The 26231-nt window shown below is 45.4% G+C and overlaps 1 protein-coding gene across 3 annotated transcripts in view; it reads left to right on the top strand.

Moving 5' to 3' along the window:
* The window catches only part of ITPR2 (inositol 1,4,5-trisphosphate receptor type 2), a 1735249-nt gene that overhangs the window by 833647 nt on the left and 875371 nt on the right, over positions 1-26231 (top strand). For all 3 annotated transcript variants that reach the window (XM_078674117.1, XM_078674116.1, XM_078674118.1), the window contains 5 exons: positions 10928-11017; positions 11119-11244; positions 18202-18324; positions 21884-22084; positions 24821-25072. In XM_078674117.1, the coding sequence (XP_078530243.1) occupies positions 10928-11017; positions 11119-11244; positions 18202-18324; positions 21884-22084; positions 24821-25072 (792 nt within the window). The remainder of the gene's footprint in view (positions 1-10927; positions 11018-11118; positions 11245-18201; positions 18325-21883; positions 22085-24820; positions 25073-26231) is intronic.

Genomic DNA, 26231 nt, shown 5'->3' with positions numbered 1-26231 from the left:
ATGACTTGCTGCATGGGCATGGCTGTCACACTTTGTTGCCATGCTTCTCAACTCTCATGGGCATGCCCTTCAATGGCTGTTTAGCAAGAAGGGAGAGTCCATCTTAGAGCGATTTGCGAACAGGAGAACTACAGCAAAATATTGAGCTTAGCCTCCCAGCTAGATAGTTCCACCAACACCACAGGCAGTTTCAATGCTATTCCATGGCACTGCATTCCTGGCAGGGATAACCTTCTGAAACCAATCCAAATCCAATCCAAAAATTCTTTATTTCGGCCATTTGAGACCATAAAAGATTCATTATAACATTTAAAAAGACATAAAACAACAGTAAAAACTTGGCAAGGTGCCACATACATCAAATTCACTTCCCTGAGGAGCTGGCACATAAAAAAACGGTCAACTATAATTTCTTACAGTTCATTGTACATATAGCGTAAAGTTAACCTTTTAATATTTTCCCCCTTATCTGCCACATGGCCATTAGGTACTTGGCAATTGCAAAAACTATATAATGCAGAGTACTTGTCTTCAAAATTCTGAGTGAGTGCAAATGGGTTCTAAAGCCCAAATTCCTACACAATGGCAATAGCCAATGTTTCCTCGGTCTCGTGTAGGCGGGGCAAAAAAATAACATGTGTGGTTCGTCCTCCTCATTCGCACTACACCCAGGGCAAATATTATCATTCGACATCGACCATTTGCTGGTAAAAGTTTTTAGAGGTAAGGTGCCCAACCTCCATTGAATGAACAATTTCCTTGCCTTAATGGGATAAATAATGTCCATAAAACCTTCAAAATGAAAAGAATTTTTGGTGCCCAGGAACTGATCGGTTAGGGTGCCGACTCTAGATGCACTCACAAGCGAGGCTAGACATTTGTCCTTATAGATCTTAACAAGCCTTTTGCGTGCCATCCCGGGACAGCTTCTTTCAGGATCCTCCCACAGCTCAGGCAGTCCCAAGCGATAGAATTCTCGTTTGATGTAGGCCAGCCAAGGAATTCTATTGCGATGATTAAGGGACAGGACATGCCTGAGATCTTGCCTGTAGTGTGAAAGTTCACCAGTAGACCAGAGCCTATGCCAAAAACTCAGTGGTTTTAATGCCAATTCATCCCCTATTGAAGGGAGCCCCAAGTCTAATCTCAAAGGTAGCAAGGGTGTGCCTTGGGGAGGGCTAGCAGGCGTCTTAGGAAGTTGTTTTCTACCTTGACAAGGTCTAACCCAGCTTTATGGCCCCACAGCTCACTACCATAGGAGGAGGCTGCTCTGGCTTGTGTTTTGTACATCTCCAGGGCAAGGTTGATGAATTTGTGACCGACAGAATTGCCCCCGCCATCTGGGATAACTTTAAATGGGATTTAGCTATTTGTGGACCCCATGATAGATTTTCATGTAAAGTTACCCCCAGATACTGGAACGTTCTGACCCTTTCAAGCCTTTCAGATCCCAGGGTTGGATTGGGCCTAGTTGTTCTGGAGGGGTTAAATACCATGAATTTGGTTTTCTCTGCGTTAATCTCCAGACCGTGGGTCCTGCAGAAATCCCCAAACCCATCTAGTATCCTCTGGATCCCCATCGGGGATTTGGAAAGCAGGAGGGTATCATCGGCAAACATAATAGCCGGAACCCTCCTGCCTGCCAAACTAGGTGCGTCATTGTCCCTAACGTTGTCCAGATGGAATATGACACTGTTAACAAAGAGGCAAAACGGGGTCGGCGCAAGAACGCAACCCTGTCTTACCCCCCTGAGAACTGGAAACCTAGAGGACAACGCTCCATCCCTCCCACACCTAACCTGGGCAAAATTACCATCATGGAGCCTGATTATAGCCTGTAACAAATGTGGAGGAACACCCAGCTTCTTAAGAACCATCCATAATTTCTTACGGGGTACCAAATTAAATGCGGACTTCAGGTCCACAAACACCATGTACAGACTCCCCCCTTCGATCCCCACTGTTTTCCAGTAGAGAAGGACGAGGCGGAAAATCTGGTCCATGGTGGACGTGTTTTTCCTGAAGCCCGCCTGGAGGGGGCTGAGGATCGCGTTATCCTCCATCCAATCAAGGAGATGATCCAGGAGAAGGCGGGCAAAAAGCTTTTGGGGTACATCTATAAGACTGATCGGCCTGTAGTTAGCTGGGAGCAGAGGAGAGCCCTTTTTAAAAATCGGTACTATCTCTGCCCCCAGCCAAGTACAGGGGATCTCCATCCCTCCCAGCATAGAATTGAATATAATTAAGAAGTATGGACCCCAGATCTCAGGATGGTATCGGAACAGATCTCCAGGGAGTTTGTCGAGACCTGGGGCCTTCCCCTGCACCAGTCTCTCTATTACATTCAGTACCTCCCCCAGTGTGAATTCTAGTTTGTCAGCGGGCTCAAATAGAGTGTCAAGGGCTGCCTCGTGGGTGGATTCAGTGATGTCTTGATACAATTTACTAAAGTGTAATTCCCAGACAGAGCCAGCGATGTTTGGCTCGACTGCTGGTTTAGGTTCACCTGTACCTGTGGTAACTAAAGCCCAAAATGTTCTTAGGTCCCTGGTTTCAAGTGCCAGAGATAGGTCTTGCCATCTCTCCCAATCCCATTCTGATTTTGCCTGGGCGATGGCTTCCCTATATTTATGCCTCAGGAGAGCTACCTTGTCCTTACTGGCACCAGACTTTAACATGGAAATCAGCTCGGATTTTATCTTTCTACAAGTGCCATTGTACCAAGCTGAAGTCGCTGTTCCCTTCTTCCTAGACACCACCTCAGGGAAAAAGACCTCTCTTAAACTGCCCACTAAATCTGCATTGATTTGGGCAAGTTTCTGATAGAAATCAATGCTTAGGGGTTTATTAATTAGTTCATCCACTTCGGCAAAATTTGGGATTACTAGTTCATACATTTTTGCAATAGACTCTGTAGAACTTAATAATTTGCCCCATCTTACCCTGCGTCTTTTGTTGGATAGAACCAAGTTCCCTGTCTCTTCACTTTGATCTACAATTACCGACCGTTCTTCGGGGACAGGGTGTACCATATCTAAGCAGAGGGCGTTATGATCACTATCTGATCTTTCTATTACCCTAAAGTCCTGAACCTTGGACAACAAGCCCGTGTCTACAAAAATATAGTCCAGGCGCGATTCATGGCCCTTCCTATTGAAGGTGCACAACGAGGGGGTATCAGATGGAGTACGCCCATTGCAAGCCCTCAAAGCAAAATTCAGGGTCAAGGACATGATCTGCACCGCTAGAGGCGACCATGCTTTTGGGTTAGGGGATTGACAAGAGGGAATCCCCCAGTAGTCATCCTCAGCAGTTAGGGCACCCTCCTTCAAACCTTCCAGAGGTTCGAAGTGGCAGTTGAAATCACCGACCATCAGTATCTTACAGTCGGCGGGTAGTTGCCCCAAGAGGGAAGATAAAGCATCCAAGGTGGATGATTCCATCGACACGCTAACTGGGCGCGAGTACACATTGACAATCGCCAGATTGAAGGCGTTTGGCCATTTAAGAAGAACACATTGAATGTCCTCCGAGAAGGTTGGTATTATCTCTGCTCCACAGCCAATGTGACTAGCCACCCAGATCGTGAGACTGCCAGAAGGCCTCCCCTTGCCATTCCACCTAGCATGGATATAAAAGGTTGCATAGCCCGCCCAGGGGAACGTTTCCCTAGCCCAAGTCTCCTGGAAGAGACAGATATCATTGCCAGCAACTAGAGAGCCCCATTCGTTGGAATCTATTTTGTTGGCGATGCCGCCAACATTCCAGGAAAGGACTTTCATAGATCCCAAGGGTAACTTGGTTTCCATTCCCCTCATTCTTTCGCCATGGCTATCTAAGGGTAGTGATATAGACCTATCTAATAATGCCCGCTCCACAGGAGATCCCAAATCAATTAAGACTTGAGGTACCGACTCACCAAGAAATGGCCTCTGGGTAGGTTGACGGGAGGGGACAAGATGTTGGTAGTAGATGAACTTTCCAGTGATGGACCAGCAGAGCTAAAGTTGGTTATAGCACTGGTAACTGTCCCTGTTCCCATCAAAGGAGTATAGGGAACCACCCCGTCAATGTCCCCCTCACATGCGACCATCGTGAGTCAGTCAACCTGGTCAAGGCAGCTGTATCTATTAGCATGAGTGTAGTTGCTAAAGGCGGGAATGTCACGTCGAGGGGGCCTATATCTTGACCCGTCAACAGCATAACCCTCCCTAGTCCAGCCGTCCCTTTCCCCCAGGTACGAATCCCCGCCATTTGGATAGAAGAATGACGGTGGAACCAATTCTATAGATGTATTCCTTGAGCTCCCAAACCAGTTACATATGTGGGGCACTATCTGGGAATTCCTGAAACTTACAAGGATACAGTCTCCCCTTGTTTTCTTAACGGTATACCCAACCCATGGGACCCTCCTGACCATCAATACTTCTCCTCTCAGATTAGGTGGCAGGGGCCTGTGAACATTTAACCAACTAATAACTTTATTACGTAGAGAGTCGAAAGATTCCACCACGTTACTAGAGAGTTCAGGTACCCCGGTCAAGATTACAGTGTGTGCCGCCGCCTCTGGAGGCAAGTTAACTACTTTTGGCCGAGTTTGGCTATTACTAATCCTATTGGGCTGGTCGGCCGTTGCGTTTGGCATTATTTGACTCGTTGAGGAACTCGAAGTAGGCAACCTCGACTTTCTAACAAGAGGCACGGGAATGACTTGCCTGGGGAGGGGTATTGGGACAGGTTGCGTTGGAGTAGCCGTCGGGGCATTCACAGTGACAGAGGGAAAAGGCTGAGTATAAATCACAGACAGACAGTCAGGGTGAAAGATAGATGTGGATGAACGATGGGCGTGCGATGTAGACATTAGATGGGGAGAAATTAAAGGAAAAGCATGTAATAGGTGGACAGACATTGTAGTAAAAAGCGTAGCATTGATGTAAGTGTGTTGCAACAATACATGTATTGAGAACTTTAGTGTTAATAATTATTGTTTTACTATTAATTGCAGTGACCCCCGAGGAAGGGCACTCAGAGGCCCGAAATGCATTGGGTTTTACACAAATAAAGACTGCTTGTGATGAACATGGCATTATCCGTATTCTTTCAAGAGGCCTGAGGCACAGTTGGAATATTGGCATTGCATTCGGTTTGTGGATTTGGACAAAAGTGAGAATAAAATGGTTTAAGTGAAATTGATACTATGAAGAAAAAATTGGAACATAAAGGAGAAATGGTTAAAACATTTTGGAAAAAACATGCACGCCAGGGGCGGCATGATGCTGTGCGATTGGTACCTTGGGGCTAGATGTAGTCCCATCCCATAAAAGCTGAGTATACATCACAGCAGTAGCAGCACTAGATGGACAAGGGATCCCTCTTTTTATCCCAGTCACACCACTTGGGCTAGATCGCAACCTCTGCTGTCCATCCCTACCCCCACTTGATTTTTCTATGGCTAGGAGTCTAGCCTCGATACTATCGAGCTTAATCAACAAGGGGTCCAGTAGATTTTTGATGATATTAGTGAATGAGCAAATAATATGGTCTGAGGTGTTAGAAGCTCCCTCTCCAAATATGAACGGGCCAGTGTGCGGAGGGATATGGTTATGAACGAGCTGTGAAGGGCTCAGTATGTTAGTGGCAACCACGGCAGAAGATGTTCCAGAAGCATCCGTGCTATCAGCAACGGTGTCCGGAATATAGTCTACTTTGGCCCTCTTCGCACCCTTTAACTGCCTAGGTCTTTTCCTTTTCGGAACCGCACCCTCCCGAGGACCCCTAAGGTGTGAAGCAGTGAAGGCATCCCCCTCTTCCCGAGTTAAGGCTGGGTGGAATATCGGGGAAGACGTCGACTCATGGATGGTATGAACTGAGTCTCGATCTCTTTGTGAGTTGGACGGTGTCCTCAGCTGCTGCAACACTGACTCTATTGTGTGATCGATGCTGTCCATAAGAGATAGATGGGTAGCATCCAGCAGTTCAAGGGATCTAGTATTCATAGATGAGCCCGTGGAAACTAACTGCGAACTTTCCAGCCACTCTGCTAATTGTTTCTCTAGGGCTGTAAGGCCCTGGTTTACCACGGTATTCGCCTTTACGAGGAAACTGTCCAGAGTACCCGTTAACATCACGGCCGCTTTACTCCTTGTTTCCCTCGATGCCATATTAGACGTCGCCATACCTCACAGAACCCAGGCAAGGTGTAAAGATGCAGTGAGCTGATAAGCAAAGACTTAGAGAGGTGGCCCGGTCCGGTCTCTTCCGTCCTCTAACGGCCTCAAACGGCCCGCCCTTTGCCCAGGCTTAGATCGGCGCCCGCCCGCGTCCCGCGATGCGCGTATCAAGGTGTGATCTTATAGCCAGTGGGCGGGCGGGGCGCCCAGGAGGGAGGCGGGGTCGATGGGGAAGAGTCTCCAGGTGCGGCACAAAGACACGCCGCTAGTAATCCTGGGACTCGCAGTCCCGCTGTATATTCCGCCGCCCACAGTGATGGTCCTTCAGCTGCCTAGGGATCTGGTAGAAAAGAACACTCCAGGAAACAAAGTCCGCCCCAACACAACTTCGAGCGGCACCCGCGAAGCGGGAGCCGCGAGTCGTGGCTTTAAGCGCCCAGGAGGGAGGCGGGGTCGATGGGGAAGAGTCTCCAGGTGCGGCACAAAGACACGCCGCTAGTAATCCTGGGACTCGCAGTCCCGCTGTATATTCCGCCGCCCACAGTGATGATCCTTCAGCTGCCTAGGGCTCTGGTAGAAAAGAACACTCCAGGAAACAAAGTCCGCCCCAACACAACTTCGAGCGGCACCCCTGGCAGGGATAACCTTCTGAAACAATCCAGAGACCTCAACAAATGTACCACTCCAGGGCAGTAGTGGCTCTGGGTTGCACTGTCACCCAACATATCCATTTCTTACCATTCTCTGTCAGCTCTGCAGCCTTAAAACCTCGTTGACTCCCCATTACACTATCAACCTTATTGGGGAGTTGATCTCCCATTTCTTCATCAATTTGGAGACAGTAATGATGTGTTGCGGAGTCATTCATCTAATACACGAGGAATACATAATACCCTTTATATCTTTTCCTGAGAGCTGTCCTCAACCAGGGTGTGTTCTCAAACTCACAACTCAATCGATTTTAGAGATGGAAGTCTCATCCCTATAAGACAAAGGTGCCTTTGAGATGATGCCTAAGGATCAAAGAGACACATAATTGTATTCCCTTCACAGGTTGAAGGTCTGATACCCATCTTTGGCCTTCACCTCTTTAACCTGATTCTGTATCTTTGTTGCCCTCAATGTGAGAAATGTGTTGATGTCTCCCGCCATCCAGGATGCCTACTTCTATCTGCCAATCTTTCCCACCCACAGACATGACCTGATTCAAGCTGGGGTTCTGGCACTATCAGCTCACATACCTACAGTTCGTACTGACAGCCGCACCACGTCTTTGCAAAAGTGCAGATAGTTGTCACAGTTTCACTGTAATGGTCAGTTGGTCCTGTATTCCTAAATTTTGATCAGTAGCTGGTGACATCTGAGTCTGGGCTGCTGGACATAGGGCATCCTCAAAACATAATGACTCTCCTCTGACTTGGGTTTAATATGAGCACTCTAGCGAATGTATTAGATTCATCGGAGTGGTTTTGGACATGACCCACGTGACCCACATGAATGACATTTCTGAGAATTGTGGGTATTTGGGGGATGTTTCAGATATTTCTGACTTGAGTGCCGATCCTGGTTCTGCATGAATTGTTTGTGCATCCTGTTGATGCCACAAGCCAGATGGTGGCTGAGAACCTGTAAAGGTGCCTAATAAAACCGCGGCTCCAGTAGAGGCTCTCGGCTCAGGTGTAGGTCTTTCAGTCAGTTCATCTGGATCTGCACTGTTAAATGATCCTCTCTAAACTTTTAGTGGGTTGTTCCATCAGCTGGCCGCAGACTCATACTACTGTGGTCACTAAAAGATAAGACTTTAGGTTCGTTGGCCATTCATTTGCTCTGAAAAAGTATTAGTGAAGGACCTCCAGAACCTCCACTTGGTGAGCTCCAATTTTTCCCCCGACGAATATGAGTGTTGGACATCCGCTCAGTGATACTCGGCAGCTCAGCCTGTGACAGGACGTAAGTGGCCAGAAAGCTGGTCTCCGCTCTTTAACGTGATGGAGCTAGGATGGTGACTGGTTATAGTTGGCGTCAGACGGCTTATGATAAAGAAATGGATCTGTGAAGAAAACATTTTCTGACACTGATAAAAATATAGGGTAATTGCTCCTCTTTCAATATTATTCTAATATATCATGTTTACTGGCAGTAGCCTGCTTCTCTATAGTGACTCCAACCTATAACATAATATGGTCTCCTTCATGGCCAAACAAAATGATCTCGTAGCTTTACGACTCTGCTTTCAAGTTTCGAATTACTCTGTATGTAAGACTGTATGTGTGTGACATGCAGTTGTAAATATGTCAAATGTAGTCTATGTATGTAAGTCCTAAGGAAAGTGACAATATTCATTATGGGTTTGATAGCTCGGTGGACTAATGCATCCATTGATCAGTGTTTGACCTGATGGTCACCTGTTTTAATCCAGTCAGATCAGTTCCGTCTTTCATGCTTCCAAGATCGATCAAATGAGTGCTATTGAGTAGGGTAACAATAAACCTCTATTTCTCTTAAAACACTCAGTACTTCGTAATGCTACCCACATGAAGCCTAAAACCCTAACTACCCCTTACAGCTACCCATCCCTCAACTCTAAAAACCCCACACCACTCCATAAAGCTTCTCTTTCCTGAACCCCAAACACCTCTAAGTACCTGTTAATGCTAATAATCACTGAACCCTACCACCCCGTTACCATCCCTTAACGATATCCTTCCCTGAATCCAAAAACAATGCCCACGTGCCGCGGTTCCCAATACGCTTATCTTTGCCGCATAGGGTGCAACCTTTCTTTTTTTTTGTACCCACAACTTTTTCCATCTGTTTTTTGAGTAGACACATTTTTTACTGCAAACCCGATTTTGTTCATTCCAGACTAGCACGTTGACCATTTGTTGTAAATCAGTGTATTCAGCTTCTCTTGCACTACTGTTATCCACCTCCTTTGACTTCCTCAAGAGTTATAAATATTTTAGCAGTCAAACCTTCTTTAAACATATTGTTTTGTCTGTAATCTTTGAATTGCATGAAATAACATACATACTTTATAGAATGCCAAATTACAGTTCCCCTGCATGTGTTGCTACTGGAAGGTACCTAGTTATACTATATATCACATGCATGTATATCAGCCCTGGTACTCAGGTTTGTGTGTACTCCTATGCTGCAGAGCTCGTCTTGGGCCAGGGGTGCGAGTACTCTGCAGTGGAGATTGTAGGTTCTCTGATGCATCTGGTCTGAAGCTTGTCTTCCTGTTAAGATGGGGTGGGTGGGTGTTCTGCAGTCTGCAAAGCTATTGTTGCTGCTGAGCGGGTGGAATCTTTGATTAGATGAATTCGCCTCATTGCTGAGTGCTGGGGTCGTAATGCTTGTTAATAGAGTGTGAGCTCCTTCTGGAGTGGCTGTACGCTGTGGAGGGAGTTTGCTGAAATGTAAATGCACTCTTCACTCTGCAGGGGCTTAGTGAGTGAACACTCGGGTTAGTCATGAAGTGGGCGCAGGGTTGCCCTATTGGCTAATCCAACCCTGAGTGGGTGCCGCTGTCCTGGCACTCTATATGTGCTTTTTGATCTGGTATGAACCTCTTCTTGCTGTGATCTGTGGCATGGCAATAAAGCTGGGGCTAGTCATCTCATACAGTAGTTTTGTGTTCCCTGGTATCATCTGCAGCGCCTTGAGACCCTTACGGGTATGTAGTGCGCTTTACAAGTGTCCTGATGGATTGGTTGAAGCTGGTCTTGTTCTGTGGGCCTTGGTGTTTACTAGATTGGTAAGGATGTTAAGCCCTCCTTGATTTCTACAGTTGTGTACTCTGATCTCAAACTGTTGTGCCCTGCACACTGGGTCGGGTCGAACACTGCTATGCAGCTTGTCTCTTTAGTAGAGCCATCATTTTTTCACTGAAGGTGTCATCCCCATGCCAAGTCAATTTTGGACAATGGTCGGAGGTGACATACTTTAGAGACAGGAAGTGCGAAGTTTAACATAAATATGGCAGAGATGCGTCAGTGGGGGTGAAACGGTGGCTGCGTGATTCTAGAGACAGAGGCAGCCCAAACCTTCCGGATTACTACTTCCGGTGTTTAGGATATCCCTAGTTCGGGTATTGGAACATTTGGGACAATGGCACAATGGTAACAATAATCTTCGCAATATCTCTGCTTGCTCCTTGGAAAACAGTAACTGCACCCGTGCTCGTCGCCTAAACGCTCGGCAGCATTAAGGACCATGTCTTGGCAAGTTGTGGCCAGTAAATGATTCACAGCTTGTCAACATGTGAGCCTGCATTATTTTTAAAAAGGCAAAACGTGTGAACGAGCAAATTAAGTTTTGTTCGAACCGATTATTTGTCTATTTCATTCCCTCAGTTTATTCATGCTTGGTAAGGAATTGCCAGTTCATGTCAAACTGATGTGCTAATGGAAAAATGACATCTAAAGAGTCCTCCTTGACAGAAATTAAATGCAACACAATTCTCAAAGTAACTTACATTGTGATTTCGCATTTGAAAAAACTCTCATAAAATGAAACACTATTTCAATTCTTCTCACTTTGAATTGCATTGTTATCGCCCTTTTGTGTTATGCAGAAGTATTTTCCCCAGTTTAGTGCAGGGTTATTGAAGTTGCTAAATACAGATTTGATAAGCAGATATCACGGCAGATGTTGCTTCTTGGTTTTTAAACTATATTCGCTTTAATTGGACGGGCAGATGACGGGCTCTGCCATGATGTAACCGAGCATCTGTTGGTGTGTTGTTCTTTCAGGAGCCGGGTATTCTTAGCCAAATGCAAGATGGAAGCAAGAAGCCTCAGATTGACAGCAACAAAGCAAATAACTACAGGATCGTCAAAGAGGTCTGAACACCCACACACCTGGCATCTTTGCCTTATTATTACGAGCCTATTACGACTGATATTTCTTCTTGTTTTTAACATTATAATTTCTATTTTTTCAGATTTTGATGAGGCTCAGTAAGCTCTGTGTTCAGAATAAGAAAGGCCGAAATCAGCAGCAGCGCTTGCTGAAGAACATGGGTGCTCACGCGGTGGTGCTGGACCTCCTGCAGATACCCTATGAAAAGGTAGCGCTACGAGACCTGGGAGGCCTGAAGAAGAGACGCAGCGCTTCTGCCACAAATTGCTTTTAAAAGTAGCGAGCCGCTGTGTGAAGACCAATAGTAAAGCGTGTTGCTTTCCAGACCAATAGTAAAGCGAGTTGCTTTCCAGACCAATAGTAAAGCGAGTTGCTTTCCTAACAGTACCATGCCAATGGTGAAGTGCTCTCAGTTTCTTCCTCTGAATTGGTGCTCAGGAGCGCACTGGTTATGTAGCTGCTAACATTGATTTGTCCTACCTGTTTACTACCTCCTGCTTCAGGGGCAGAGATGACGTGATGGCTATTGTCCATCCGTGATGTCATTGTTGCTTAATTTGGAGCCATATGATGTGGCACTTGATTTGCCAATAGGAATCTTGCTCCGCACTGAGGTTCTTCCAGTATGATGCTCTTTTTACTGATGTATCTGCCTTCCTGTTCCTGTTCCCTCCCTCCCTTGCTTGCTCATTTCGCTCTAACTTACTCATCGTTTTGACAAATTGGTGTGATCAGGACAACTACGTTTCTGAGAATTTAGATCAGACACTTTGGAACTGTAAAATCTGCTGATATTGGCAATCGTCAGTTGTCTCCTAATAAGTGTGAAAAACTATAGTGTTTCAGTGTAGCACTCGTCAATTCACTAACCTTTGATCACTTACTGATACATCTAGTAAATATTAATCTTCTCTGGTATTTTTGACCAGATCATAAATGTTGGCAATCTTTTCTAAATAACTTTCAAAAGTTTTACCAGGAGTTACTTAATCCATGAGATAAGCGAGAAAGGCACAACCATACATTGGCAACCTTCTGTGCACAATTAAACACACGTCTTATAGAAATAGTCTTGGTATCTCTGAGTAGAAATTGTCAGTGGAAGTGTGCCTGCTCTGAGTTTATTCATATACTAATAGTTAACATTATGTTTCTAAGCAGATTGAGTGCTTGTATTGCACTTTTCAAGATAGGAGAGCAGAGCTCTGATTTTTCACCAGTCTCCAGGCTTCTTTGTGAGGGTAGCAAACAAGTCTGCAATTGTATACCTGATCTTGGGCACCATCTTTATGTAGGTGAATTAACGTTTTGCAGTAACCCTAAAATTGGTAGAGTTGACCGATGACGGTTCTTGGCAACATAAAAAGCTTACTATATTTTGGCGGCAGAGGCAATTATTGTATCACTTTTGCATGCAAATGAAACAAAATGTATTTATTCAACAAACTTTCACATAATTGATCTGGTACAAAACAATGTTAACCCTGACATGATGCACTTCGCTTGAGATGGGTACTTCTAACCGAAGATTCCCCACCTTTAGAAACATACCCCAGGTGCCAGGCTGGATCTGAAATTTTTCCATAGCAGGGCTTCTGTGTCCTGGTAGGTGGCGCAGCGCTCCGCTCTGGCTTTGTTCCGACCTGGAAGTGACGAAGTAGAGATGCATTTAATCACCTCCCTTGCCCCCGACATAAGTTCCTTTCTTTTCATGCCTTGGAACATAATTCTGGACCTCTGTTCCCTTTCTCGTCAATATTGACGACTTTTTATAATTGAAATCCAGTGTGCAAGGGAATGGTGTTCCAACCTAAAACTACAGAGTTTAAACCATGCCGTGACTGTTGGAAACAGATGTCTGTAATGGATCCGCACAAGGGCTCATGTTTGGGCCCTGGGCATGTCTCAGTCATGCAATGAGTGTTTCCTCCTGCACCCAAAGGCAATCCACGACAGAGAAGAGAAGCTGTATGTCACCAAACATTGAAAGGAGTCACATACCACATTTAAGTCCTGCTCCCATTCCAAGTTCAGGGTACGGACCCGTTCTGAATCTCGAGACTGATCCTGCAAAGGTCTTCATTGCTTTTGAAGTCATCCTGTAAGTAGAAGTCTAAATCTAAGAGAAAGCACAAAAAGGTGCAGTAGTACTCAACCAATCCCACTACTCTGTCTAAAGAGAAGTGTCCAGGTGCCGCTCCCAATCCTCAAATGAGTAGCCTACCCCGCAGGTGATCCCCATGAACCTCAATTTCCTGGGCCACCTGCAACACCCCAGCAGGTTGAGGCCTCTAAGGAAGCCATGCTGTGTATTTTTGGCACTCTCCAGGTCCCTCTGGACCTTCTTTAGGTCCCAGGGATCCGGTAAGGTCTCTAGTAATGTTACCACTGGCGGATCTGTCCTTCTGAGGCCCTGGAAACAGTCTTGAGTTCCGCACCGCCTCTGGTGCCAACTTCCATTCTGGCTCCAAGACCTGCACTTGTCCCTCTTTTGTTGATGTCAGTCCCAAAGTTACCTGCACCAGAGAGGGTTGCGCTATCAACTATTGTGTCCAATCCTGAGCCAAATCTGTATCGATCCAGACAGATTGCAGTCTTATTCTACTCCAGTGCACCCACTTCCTGTACAACCTGATCCAGGCAATGCACTAACACTATTATGGAGCTATCCTCAGAGGTACCATCATCTTTTTGGTTTCGACTAGAGTTTACAACCACTCGGAGATGACAATGTGAGGATGATTTACTCCCACATGCTCTTGATTTCACTTTATTCATGAATATACAGGAGGTCAGTGTGGATGACACTTCCCCTGGCGCAAAGCTTATGTCTCCCTCCTTGGGCGACCAATGAAAGAGAGGTCTTCTTAGTTGTGGTAATTAGGTGTACTGCTGACCTATTGAAGTTAAGACATATGTCCTTACCCAAGCTCTACAACTCAGGCCTGCATCCTCTGAGCCTGTGCTCCTATTCAAGGAGGCCCTAGCAGACATTTTTGGGCACATGGCCTAATCCTTGCTCACCGGACCACAGACCAGCGCCTGACGACCCCGATTTTCTTACACAGCATTCTTCGCCTGAGAGTTTGATGCTACAAGCTTTCACTAGCAAGAAGAATCCTAATTCATTCCCCATGACTCCACCCCTGCTCCAGTAGCCACAAGTACTTTTGTAGCTGGGGATCAGGCAGGCAATATGCAGGTCCCCAAGGGCACCAATATTCCACGTCGCCCTTCTGTGTGCTGCATCAGTCTCAAACTGCTTTAGTTTTCCCTAAGATGTGCACAACTACCCTGTGGGTGGCAGGGTCCAACATTTTCTAACAGGATAGCAATCCAAACTTTCTGAGAGATTGGTCCTCCAAATCATCCAGCAATGTTATGCCCTTCAGTTCCTTTCTGACCCACTACAGCTCCATCCCACATCAGACAAGCTATCTGAGGGGCACCTATCCATCTCATTGTAAGTGGTGTGAGATCTACTGTCCAAAGGGGCCATCGAGAGGGTTCAGTCTTGGAAATAAGAATGGGTTGGTTCTCCTGCTGTTTCCTTGTGCTAAAGAACAGTGAGACTTTTGTCTTACATTAGATCTTTGCCATTTGAATACCTTCCTGTGGGAGAACAAAGTTGAAATGGTCACACTGGCCCAGTACCTGCCTGCCTTGGATTCGGACAACTGGATGTTAGCCTTGGACCTGCAAGGTATGTACTTCTTTGTGAACGTCCTGCATTCCCACAGACATTACCTGCGTTTCAAGTTTGCCCAGGACAATTGTCAGTTTGCCCTGCTCCCCTTTGGACTGATCAGTGCTCTTTGGGTGTTCACAAAAGTGATAGTGGTGCTCGGCTCTCATCTTCGGAGTTTTGGGATACCAGTTTTTCCCTACTTCAGTGACTAGCTGTTGAAGGCGAAGCTCACCACAGTCAGTCATAAACAACCTCCTGACATCTTTGAGGTTCTCTGTCAATGAGCCAAAGTCACACCTGACTCCTTCACTGAGACTTGCTTCTGTAGGAGATGACACAGTGCAGTCCAGGACATTTGATATTTCAGCTGCGGTCCTGAATCTCATGAGAGGCCTGAGGCATCTTGGCCTGTTGACCTCAACCATCTTGCTTATATTTTTTCAGGTGGCCTATTCCGCGTCTGCATTGGGATCTGAAGTCTCAGTGGGCCCAGCACCGGGGAAACATGTTGGAAGTTATCCAGGTATCGGAGGAGACTGCACAAGATCTGAACTGGTGGCTGCTGGGCCACACCCTGACCAGCAGCGGACTCATTTCCTTTACCCATCCAGGGTTGTTGCCTGTGACTTATTCATCACTGCTGGGCTGGAGAAGTCATCTGGGAGAGGTGACGATAAAAGGACTCTATACTCCGGTGGAAAACCCCCTTCATATCAGTCTGTTGGAGTTGTGGACCATTCACTTGGAGTTAAAGGCCGTCCTCCTGTCCATCAAGGAAGGAACTGGTAAAGGTTCTCACTGACGACTCCTACCGCCACTTGGTACTGCAACAAGAAGGGAGGAGTAGGGTTCTAGATCATGTGCCAGGAGGCTCTGCACCTTTGGAGGTGATTGTAACATTAAGGCATCTTCCTGCTTGTTAACCACCCGGCAGGATCACTAAATACCAGGGCGGACATGCTCAGCTGGAGATTTCTGGCAAATCATGAATGGCAGCTGCACCCAGAGGTGGAGAGCATCCTGGCTAGCTTCCATAAGTGGGGAGAATCCTGGCTAGCTCTTTTTGCCACTGCAGAGAATGTGCAGTGTTCAAAATATTTGCATGTTTGAGTTCCACGAAGATTCTCCCAAGCAGATACTTTTTGACTTGGGTCGAACACAGGACAGCTGAATGCATTCCTGCCTCTGCCTCTCCTACCCAGAGTTCTTTTGAAAATCAGGAACAACCAGGCCCAAGTTATCCTAGAGGCCCAAAATTGGCCAGCAGACTGTGGTACCAGGAGTTTCTGAACCTAGTGTCTGCCCTCCAATCAGGTTACCACTTAGGAAAGATCTTCTGCCATGGCAACAGGGCAGGGTTCTCCACCGAACCTACTCAATCTACACCTCCATGCATGGAGATTGAGGTGTGACAGACAACACCATTTGATTTGTCAAATGAAGTTGTGGATGTCATCCTGGCTGCTGGGCATTCTTCCATGAATTTGCTCTGGGACAAATTTGACACATGGTGTGGTGTCTGCAGGACAGACCCGTTGGAAGACAAACGGTCATACATGTTATTTGTTTTGTTTTGTGCACTGCAATGCCTTGTGGTGGGTACTATTAAAGTTTTTCGATCTGCCCTTTCAGCCTTTTTGCATTTACTGCACTCTTCCGTCCCTGTTTCAGTCAGCTGTTGTGATGTGGTTTATTAAAGATTTAACACACGTCTTTCCTCCCAAACCATTTGTGATGTTACAGTGGGACCTTAATTTGATCTTGACGTTTCTCATGTGTACCCCCTTCAAACCGATGCACAGCTGCTCGTTGCATCTTCTGTCACCACTGCCTTACTCACTGCAATCACTTCAACTCATCCATTGAGTGAACGCCAGGCTCTCTCGGTGCAACCACCCTATACCACTTTTGTTTCCAGACAAGCCAATGCTGAGGGCCAGACAAGCCGATGCTGAGGGCCATACAGCCCTCTTGGTGAAAGGTGTAATGCATTTTTATGTTGGGTGATCCATTACCTTCCCCATGTTCTTTGACCCCACTCACCCCTTTCAAAACGAGAGACTCCATTTGCTGGTTCCCAAAAGAACCTCAAGCGTTTACACCAATTGCAATGAAGAACTATTAGTCCGCTTTCTGTGGTGCTTTTGTGCAGTACAAAAAAGTACTCTGTCAAGGTGGATCATTCTTTGCATTGGGATCTGCTACGCATTGGCCAAAAAGCAGCTCCCAGAAGGTCTGAGGGTCCATTCCACCAGGGCCAATGCTGCCACCACATCATAGACATGTAGAGTGTCTGTTATTGACAACTGTCAGGCCATGACGTGGGTGTCAATGCACATAATAACAAAGCACTGCTACCGTGACAGCTAGATCTGACGGCAGGAGCAGTTCACTGGTTCGGTCCTTTAGGACTACTCGGTCTTAGCCCTCTCCACAGACATTCCATTTTGGGAGGTACTGTTTTGACATTTGTTACTGAAGCTGAGAAATCTGCGATGATAAGTACCCATAAGAAGAACAAGTTACGTACCTTTGGGAATGCTCTATTTGGTTGATAATCCTATCTAACCGCAGATTACTCAATGCCAGTCCACCCTCCCCATTCTGTGAATTGGTCTCTTTTTACAATCTTAAAAAAGGTCCCAGATTATAGAACTGGTGTCTCCAATTGGTCCCCCTCACGTCTAAGTACGCAAAAAGAGTCCAGAAAGAAACTGGCGTTGGCACTCAGGGTTGGTGCCTATATGCCACTCTTCTGTCACTTCTTGGGCAGACCAATGCTAACATGGAACCGCACGGCACCATCTGGTGGCACGCAGGAGCACTGGTATGGAAAACCTGCAGATCCAGTCTGGCGCATTCGGAGCATTATAAAGGTGAGGAATCTGTGGTTAGATAGAGTATCCACCAGAAACCTAATTAACTTGTTGTTTTGTGTCTGTTTATTGCAAATAGACTATAGAAGGTAAAACGAAGTGGACATTCTTCATAGTAAAGCGAGATACTGACACATTTAGGGTCACTGTGGGTTTTCCACTCTCGGGGGATTGAGATCTTAATGCTCAGTCAGGATTAAGCTGCCCTATATGTTGCTGAAACACAGTTGGGTTTGATGTTGGGTGGTTTGCGTTATGTAGCTTGCTTTTGATCTCCCAAGTACAGTACACTACAGGCGGTATCTGTGCGAAGTGCATATTGGTTGCAAAAGGTTAAAGGATTGAAGGCACATTCAGAAATCCACTTTAACGTTCGGCCATGCCCTTGTGTTATCTAAACTGATACCATTCATCTCTGCAGCGTGCCCTCAGGGAAGTCAGAGCTGGCTCACGGCTGACTTGCTCATGCCAGATGAAAAACGCAGAATGCGGGGTGCTGGGTTTAATCCGTCGAGCAAAGTCTGCACATTTATGAGATGTGTCAAGGTTTGAATGATAACAAAAAGTGTACTTATTGCATATGTTTCCGTCTCTAATGCAGAACGATGAAAAGATGAATGAAATAATGAATCTGGCCCACGTATTCCTTCAGAATTTCTGCCGTGGAAATCCTCAGAATCAAGTTCTTCTTCATAAGCATTTGAACCTGTTCCTCACTCCTGGCGTAAGTAGGGATGCGCACCTGTTTGGAGGCGATAGAAAATCATGTGTTGATTGGTCGCTGATACTTTGCTTTACCCGCTCTAGAGGGTCGTTATGTGTTTTAAAAGAAGGTGTTTTACATTTCTTCTCCTGTGTGCTAGAAGACTGGTACTGTGTGTCATTGTACTCTGCCGGACACACTGACATTGGCAAAAGGGCAGTACTCATTTTAACAAGATTCAAAGGCTGAAAGGCTGAGTTGGCACTGATGCTATGCAAAACTGCTGCTCCCTGGTGTTGCATGACCTGACTTACCGAATGTTTTTAAACATTTTATTAGTTTTAGAATTATCACAATCTTAGCATCATGATGTCCCCAATTAGCTGTAAAGCCCAAAACAGAGTGCAGGTGGGCTACAACAAGGTATTTTTTTAAAATAAAGGTACTTCTAGCTGCTCATGAAAGGCCAAACATTCATAATTATCAGTAAGTCCAAAAGGGTTGGCAGCTTTCATCACAGACTGGGCGATACTAATAAGATGCCCGCTCTTCGATTTCATTATCGACTTGATGTAGTAGGCCTATACCGTGACCTCATTGTTGCTGTAAACTAGTTCAAGGCCACTTCTCCAAAGTCCTACAGATAGGACCATGTTGACTTGCATCCCCTTCTTTAAGTAGCTTGCAAACTGTAGAAGTTGCCATTTGGATGATGTGAAGCTCTTAAATTTCTTTTTTTTTAAAAGTCAAAATACATACATTTTCCAGTTGCTACTACCTTACTGGTACGAATATAGCCTTGTGACCAGCAGGCAATAATTCAATCTGTCAGATTGAATTATGAATTTAACTATTGTACATACCTAATCCAAAGTTTATCCGCAACAGTGGGATCCAGGTAAGATTTCCAGGATATCCACATGGTTAAAATGTACATATAGTAAATCTAAGTGTTAATGATTTTACCTGATTATTGGCATGAGTCCCTAGTTTATGGGTCATTGTTGGGACATCCTTGGATTCTTAAGCTAATGCAACTCAGTGTGCATTGGATGTAAACATAAGTTTATGGCTAAAAATGCCTTTATGGGTTGAGCCGGTTATCTTTCCATGGTCAATCACATCTAGAAATGTGTGCGAGTTCCGCCCACCCACTCCAGCTGCTGTATAATTTCCTTCACATGGCTTCTGCAAATTCAAGGTTATGGTGTGTAAGGGTGAGCAGTGAAGGAAATACGGTCAGTTGTAAATGGCAAGCCACTGACTTACAGATATCCTGTAAAGTTCAGGTGATAACACTACATTCTTGGATCTGGATGGTTTAGATAGCAACCAGTGATCCCTCAGGCCTTACTTGCAATTGCATGAGGAATGTGCATCCATTTTATAAGTTTCAAGGGTTGACCACTTCTGTCACAGCAGTCTCAGATTTGCAGCCTTTTAATATATCCAGATATGTGGGCTTTCACACCTGGATTTTGGGGTCCCCTCACCCAAATGAAGTCTTAAAGCTTCTTCTACAGGGATGGTATCCTCTCTGGGCACAGCAAGAGCAATGGTTTGGAAGAGATACAACAGACGGCGATCATGATAATTTTGGCTACCATTGTGTTCCCAGCCATGATAAGATTACCAACTTCCATCCAGTTACATCTCTCTGGTTAGTTCCCTTACGTGAAGGCCAGTTAGCTTTTGGGAGGTTGACAAGGAATTTCTTAAATGAACATTTGATTAAGACCTTAGTTAGATTAACACCAAAATAGCTAAGTAATCCTATATCCTAGGTAACTGAATGATCTCTTTCATAGTTGCTCCAAGGAATAATAAATTCTTCAGCTACTTACCTCAGCACACCATTTTATAGTTTTCAAGGTTTCATGATGTATTTGCTCTATTAAAGTGAGACTTTTTGTAAATGCCCTTCCCTGTGCCAATTACCTGTCCTTACTGATAATCATGCCTACCTTTCGCCATCACATTTGTTAGCAGTGTCTGAATTGATGTCAGTCAAAAGGACAGGGTAGGTACAGCTTAAGGCCTTTGGGGACATCGGCCAAACTAATTTTGGGAGCCCCTGTTCCCAACAACTTTGAGTTTGGGAGCCCCTGTTCCCAACAACTTTAAATTTGATTAATTTACAGCTAAATCACACAAGGTGATTGTGCCTTAAAAGTTAAGTAATTGTAAAAGAAAGACAACCAATGATAGGCAATTGCTGATTTAAAATCCGCACCTGAACAGTTTAACATCCCTCCTTTCCTCAAGTTGCCCTTGGATTGCCTTGAAAGATTGGCATGTTAATGGACCATTGGTCAGCCCTGTATGAGGCTGTGGTATACCTGCCAACATTCTATGACCAAAAGAGGTAGAGGTAGTTATTACAGCTTGACTAGTTAGATAAATTAATGAGATAACCCAATCCTGACCAAATACCAAGGTGCCCCCTTGAAAGGATGGGCCCTAGGCCAGAGCCCACTTTGCATATGCCTTCAAACATCTCTGAACATGGGGGCTTGCTATTTGAGTTTCTACGTATCATCACTGTTAATTTGTTTCTTGATTATTTAAACTACTACCTATCCATATTCTTTTGTGGTTACTGTCACTCATCCTTCCCTGGTTTATTGGCAGACTTTAGCCTCCTAAGCGACTCCATGCTATTTCAAGTCTATCAGTGCTACTATGATGCTTTAAATATGCAACCACTACATGTATGCCAAAAAAAGATAGCATTGTCTGGTCTTCTGAGGGTGGGGAGATAATAGGGGGTAAAGGAACAGGGTGAATTCAGAAGCTGGAAGTTCATGACTGACGTAGAGAGGAACTATGGAGGAAGGACATTCCCATGGCCCTGCGATCACGAAAAATGAGACCACTCCTCAAATCAAGAACATGGCACCACAGTACAGTCGGTCATATGGCGTAGGGTGTAACAAACACACAGAATGCAAAATACAACACCATTTTGGAAAAAGAACACATCTTTCATACATTAAGGAAAGTGTTAAGTCCTTAACGTTTGTAGTGGGCTAGAATTGCCATGGATTAAGGGTGGCCACCATACACATGCAGCTGATTTAGAGTTTGTTGAACAAGTTACTCTGTCACAACCCAATGGATATCCAGCCTTCTTATAAGTGCCACAAGATATAATGCATATGCAATAATTATGTATGTCATGTCTGTGACGGAGTAACCCATCTGCCAAATAATAATCAGGTCCTAAGTATTGTGTGGAAAATGGTATTTAACATATTGTACTGGGGTATAGTGGATTTTCCTGGATCATCCAAACAAAATTTCTTTGACACTGTCCCACCCTACCAGTTTGATTAGTTATGCTGTGCTGTTTACCACCATACTGAAATAAACTCACTGTTTTGACGTAATCCCAGTGTCTAATCGAATCAGAGCACTTAAGAACTGTATTGGTCTACTTAAGACGAGCTGTGAGCTAGGTGCAATATCTATGAAATATAGTTCTCTGGCTGTACAATGTAAATGAAAACTGTAAAAATGAGTGAATCATTTATATATGATTTATAAATGTGCTCCTAAGTGTAGTAATTTTTGCCTGCAGCTGCTGGAAGCTGAAACCGTGCGGCACATCTTCACAAACAACTACCATCTGTGTAATGAAGTGAGCGAGAGAGTGGTGCAGCACTTTGTACATTGTGTCGAAACCCATGGCCGTCATGTGGAATACTTGAGGTTTTTGCAGACCGTGGTCAAGGTGGATGGAAAATACGTGAAAAAAAGTCAAGATGTTGTCATGACCGAGGTATGTCAAACGTTTATGTTTCAGAGCTATCCTTGTGATAGTATATGCATTTGTGTTTTGCATGATATTTCTAGATTGCTTAAGAAACTTAGTAAAATCTTCTAATGCCTTACTAGTACTTTATAACACATAGGGCCTCATTACTAGTGCCCCAATTTCCCGAATGATGGTACTGGCCCTGCTGGGATTATACATTTCACTGCAACACTTCCTGGCGGGAGTGTTTCACCTAAACACCTGATTCATTGAAAGCAGTTGAAATCTCAGGATGTAATTCTATGTGAAAGGCAGTGCTTTAAATGGGCAGGTACTGTCTGATACTGAGTACCTGCACTTCTTTAATTTGAAAATAAGAGTCCCTGCATTTCTCAGCTCTGCCGCAATACATTTAATAGAAGAGTACCTGCACTTCTCTGGGGCAAAAAGGTATTCTAAATAGTGAGTACCTGTGCTTCTGTAGTCTCATTTAAAGCACTGGTGAAAGGGGAGTAAGTGAGAGAATGTTGCGTGATATTCCAGATTCCACTTGTAATTCCTCATTTCTCACTGAACCTCTCAGTGACGAACTCAAGACCCAGAGGTACTCCTCTCTCCTGGTATTGCCAGTGCCTCTGCTATCTGTAATAAGAGGGGATGGGGTATATGGCCATTTTCCAGCCCACTCATAAAGAAGCCTGTTGCGCTTTGTAAGTCAGAGGGTAAATGTTCATCAGCGACCCGTCAAGTAGTCTTTTTATTATGTTCCAGGATGTAGTGACCAATCAGCACAATGGGTAGATCTCTAATAGATGGGCGGCGATGATAAGGTGATATGAGCAGTAGCTGCTGCTACGGACCAGCAGTGGTGGGGCGGGAAGAGTGGGGTGTTTAAAAAAACCATTTAAACTTACCTGACCAGCAGCCGCCTGTCCTCCTTGCCATGATGCAGAAACAGGAAGCACCCAGGCTTCCAGACTCCTCTAGCCAATCACAACGTTGCTAATAGCCACATTATGATTGGTCGGAGCGCCATTGTTGGTGCTCAGATGGGGACTGGGGGCCTGTGCATTTTCTTCACCCAGGCTGTGCATTACTGTGCATAACTGTTTGATCGTCCCCAGATGGCAGGCCAAACCATCATGCGCACTTGGAGAGTTCCTACCACTCCTGCCCTGCTCTGCGGGCAGCCCCTCAACTACAGAGCTACTAGGGAAAAATACAATGATAATAACACGCCGGTATTATTATTTTTCTTGTGGGGCGACGCTCCTCTGCCTTAGCGAAGGGACCGCCCCTGGTGAGGCTGGTTATCACAGGCACATACCTGCTTTACAACTGCCGCCATATCTTACTCCTGGCCACTGTTCCGAGCCATCACAGATGGTGCTGTTAAAAGATCAGTGTACCACGTTTTGTTAATTTTCTTAGTGGCAGAATGGTTTTGGCGGGTAATGCTCTTGGTGATAGTTGAACTCGGGCGTTCAGTTTAGTTTAGTGCGACTGTGGGCCGGTATTAGCATTTTTCCCACGCTTCTTGCAGATTTCCCTGCAGCCCTTCTGTTTTGAGTGTAAACCCGTTGAAGTAAAGAGCCCGTGGTTTATTTTATTTCTGAAAGAATTCAAGAGTAAATGTGTAGAGCTGTGGATTATTTGTGACACAAGAAGGATGTGCGTCGGAAGTCAGGCAATCGACAAATGAGGCATTACAAGTAACCCTGGGCGAAGCACTACGCTACGCTCGCGGAGTTTGCGAATTTTTCGCAACTTCGCACTACGCGTGCTGCACGTAGCACAGTGCGAACATGCGTAGTGCAGCGTAGCGTAGTGCAGCGGTCATTTTTTGCTTGTTCGCGGTCCTGAACGTCATGTTCGCGACCGCAAGCAAGCAAAATGACATCCCGGCGAGATTCTCAACGCGAGGAGGTCAGGTTTCTCATTGTGAGTGGTTGCGCATGCTCGCGACCGCTCTCAATGAGAAACTACCTGTTCGCGTTGAGAAAGCTGCCGCTCGAGTAATAATCTACTCGAGCAGCAGAAAACTACAGCTCGCACTGTGCAAGATGCCGTTTTCAATGCTTGCACAGTGCCGGATGCTTGCCCGCACTGTGCAATTATTGAAAACGCATCTTGCACAGTGCAAACATGCTACTACGCAGCTCGCGTAGTGCTACGTGAAGTTCGCATAGTGCGAAGTGCACTTCGCGTAGCTTCGCGTAGCGCTACTTCGCGAACTACGCCCACCCTTAATTACAAGACGGCCGCTTCCTCACTTAAATTCTGAAGTTTTGAGTTTACCAAATAGCTTTGAAATGGACCGACTTGCAACAAATAGATTCAGATGGATATTTAAACTCTACACAAAATGCAACAAACTGCCTAAGGACACACACTAAGAAAGGGGAGCGAGGCGATCAGACCTGTATTTCCTGGCGAGGCAGGGTTATGGACATACAGCGAGCAGCAGTTCCTATGAAGTTGTATGAAACTAAGCGTGCAGAAGCAATATAATCTAAGTGCAAATATTTTTTAAAAAGCAGAGACTACAGCAGTTTGGTTGTTTTTATTTTATTTTAATGTGTCTGAATGTAAGTGTTGTCAGTTGTGTTTTAGTGGGTTACATTTTGCTGAATTTAAGCTGTAGTGTTGCAGATTTAGTTACATGTACATCTCATAAAAATACAAGTAGTGTAAAGAAAAGTATGACTATCTTCCATTTTAGATGATGGTGATTAATGAGTTTCCACATTGCCATTTTAGTTAATCAATGGTGGTGAAGATGTGCTGGTGTTTTACAACGACAGAGCTTCATTCCCGGTCCTCCTTCAGATGATGTGCTCGGAGCGGGATCGCCGGGACGAGAGCGGGCCGCTGGCCTACCACATCTCCCTGGTGGAGCTGTTAGCGGCATGCACGGAGGGCAAGAACGTGTACACTGAGATCAAGTGCAACTCTCTCCTACCTCTGGATGACATCGTGAGGGTGGTGTCCCACGAGGACTGTATCCCTGAGGTAAGTCGGGCATGCGCCAACAGACAACGTTTTTACGACTATGTATGGAGATCCGCAATGTCTAATCTGCTGAAAGGAAGAACCCAGACTTTTCCTGCTGTGCTCAGCTGTATTCTTTTGCTCCTAAACTGCGTTATTAAGAAAATCAATCAGCAAGAAGGTCTGGCAGCCCAGTGGTCGTGTCACTGCTCCACATTTGTTCAGTAGCCTGCAGTACCTCGCTTCCCGCCTTCTTAAAGGCTGCCTGTGGCAGGCCAAGTGATCTGAACACAGGACTCCAGCCCTAGGGAGGGTGGAATGAAGTTGTTGATCATCCAGCAGACCCCTGCAGCTGCTTCATGAAGCTGCAAACAGAGAGGATGTTTTAACATTTAACCAAGCTTCTGTGCTAGACAAAACTACTAGTCTGACGAAGGAAGGAGGCAAATTATCCAGCTTTTTCTATGTTCAGTCTGTGCTGCAAAGAAAATGAAGTGGATTGAGAGCACCTGTCTGCTATACCTCCCACTCAATAACCTAACAAAGACATATGTCTGTTAGGTTAGGGAGCAGAAGGCAAAGGAGTGTAGACTTCATTACATGTACATAATATGTTGAACTACATAGAGTTTAAGTTTGTGTAAGCATTAGACTTGAACACTGGGTTATCATGTAAATTGTGGCTAATTTATCTGTGTGGTGGGGCTTTTTCTATTGTGTATGCCACAAATGTCTGAATTGCCTAAAATACGCCTTGCATCATTTTGAAGGATATTCTATCATTAAAATTGTGAAAATTAAAGATTGACACGATTTAGCTGACATTCCCCAAAGCTAGTAGGGTTACAGCAATAGGCAAGTAGGTAGTCAATTAGGATTTGTAAAGCACGGCTGATCACCCACGAGGGTATCCAGGCGCTGGGGTGATGGGGGCGGGAAGGAGTGGCTTCTGCTGGTCGCAGTTAATCGACCAGTCAGGTCTTTAGTCTGTGCCTGAATTCCTGCTGGGTGGGTGAGGTCCTGAGGTGGATGGGGAGGCTGTTTAAGGTTTTTGCGGCCAGGTAGGAGAAATAGCGTCCGCTGCTTCTGCTTTGGCGGGGTGTGGGCTAGGGAGAGGGAGTAGTGTTTCCTATGTATGGTCTCTGTATCACCTTTGGTAAGAATATTGGCAAAGCTCAGC

This window comes from Lissotriton helveticus, chromosome 1_1 (assembly GCF_964261635.1).
Source record: "Lissotriton helveticus chromosome 1_1, aLisHel1.1, whole genome shotgun sequence".
Taxonomy (NCBI): Eukaryota; Metazoa; Chordata; class Amphibia; order Caudata; family Salamandridae; genus Lissotriton; species Lissotriton helveticus.
This window is presented reverse-complemented; position numbering and strand designations above follow the sequence as displayed.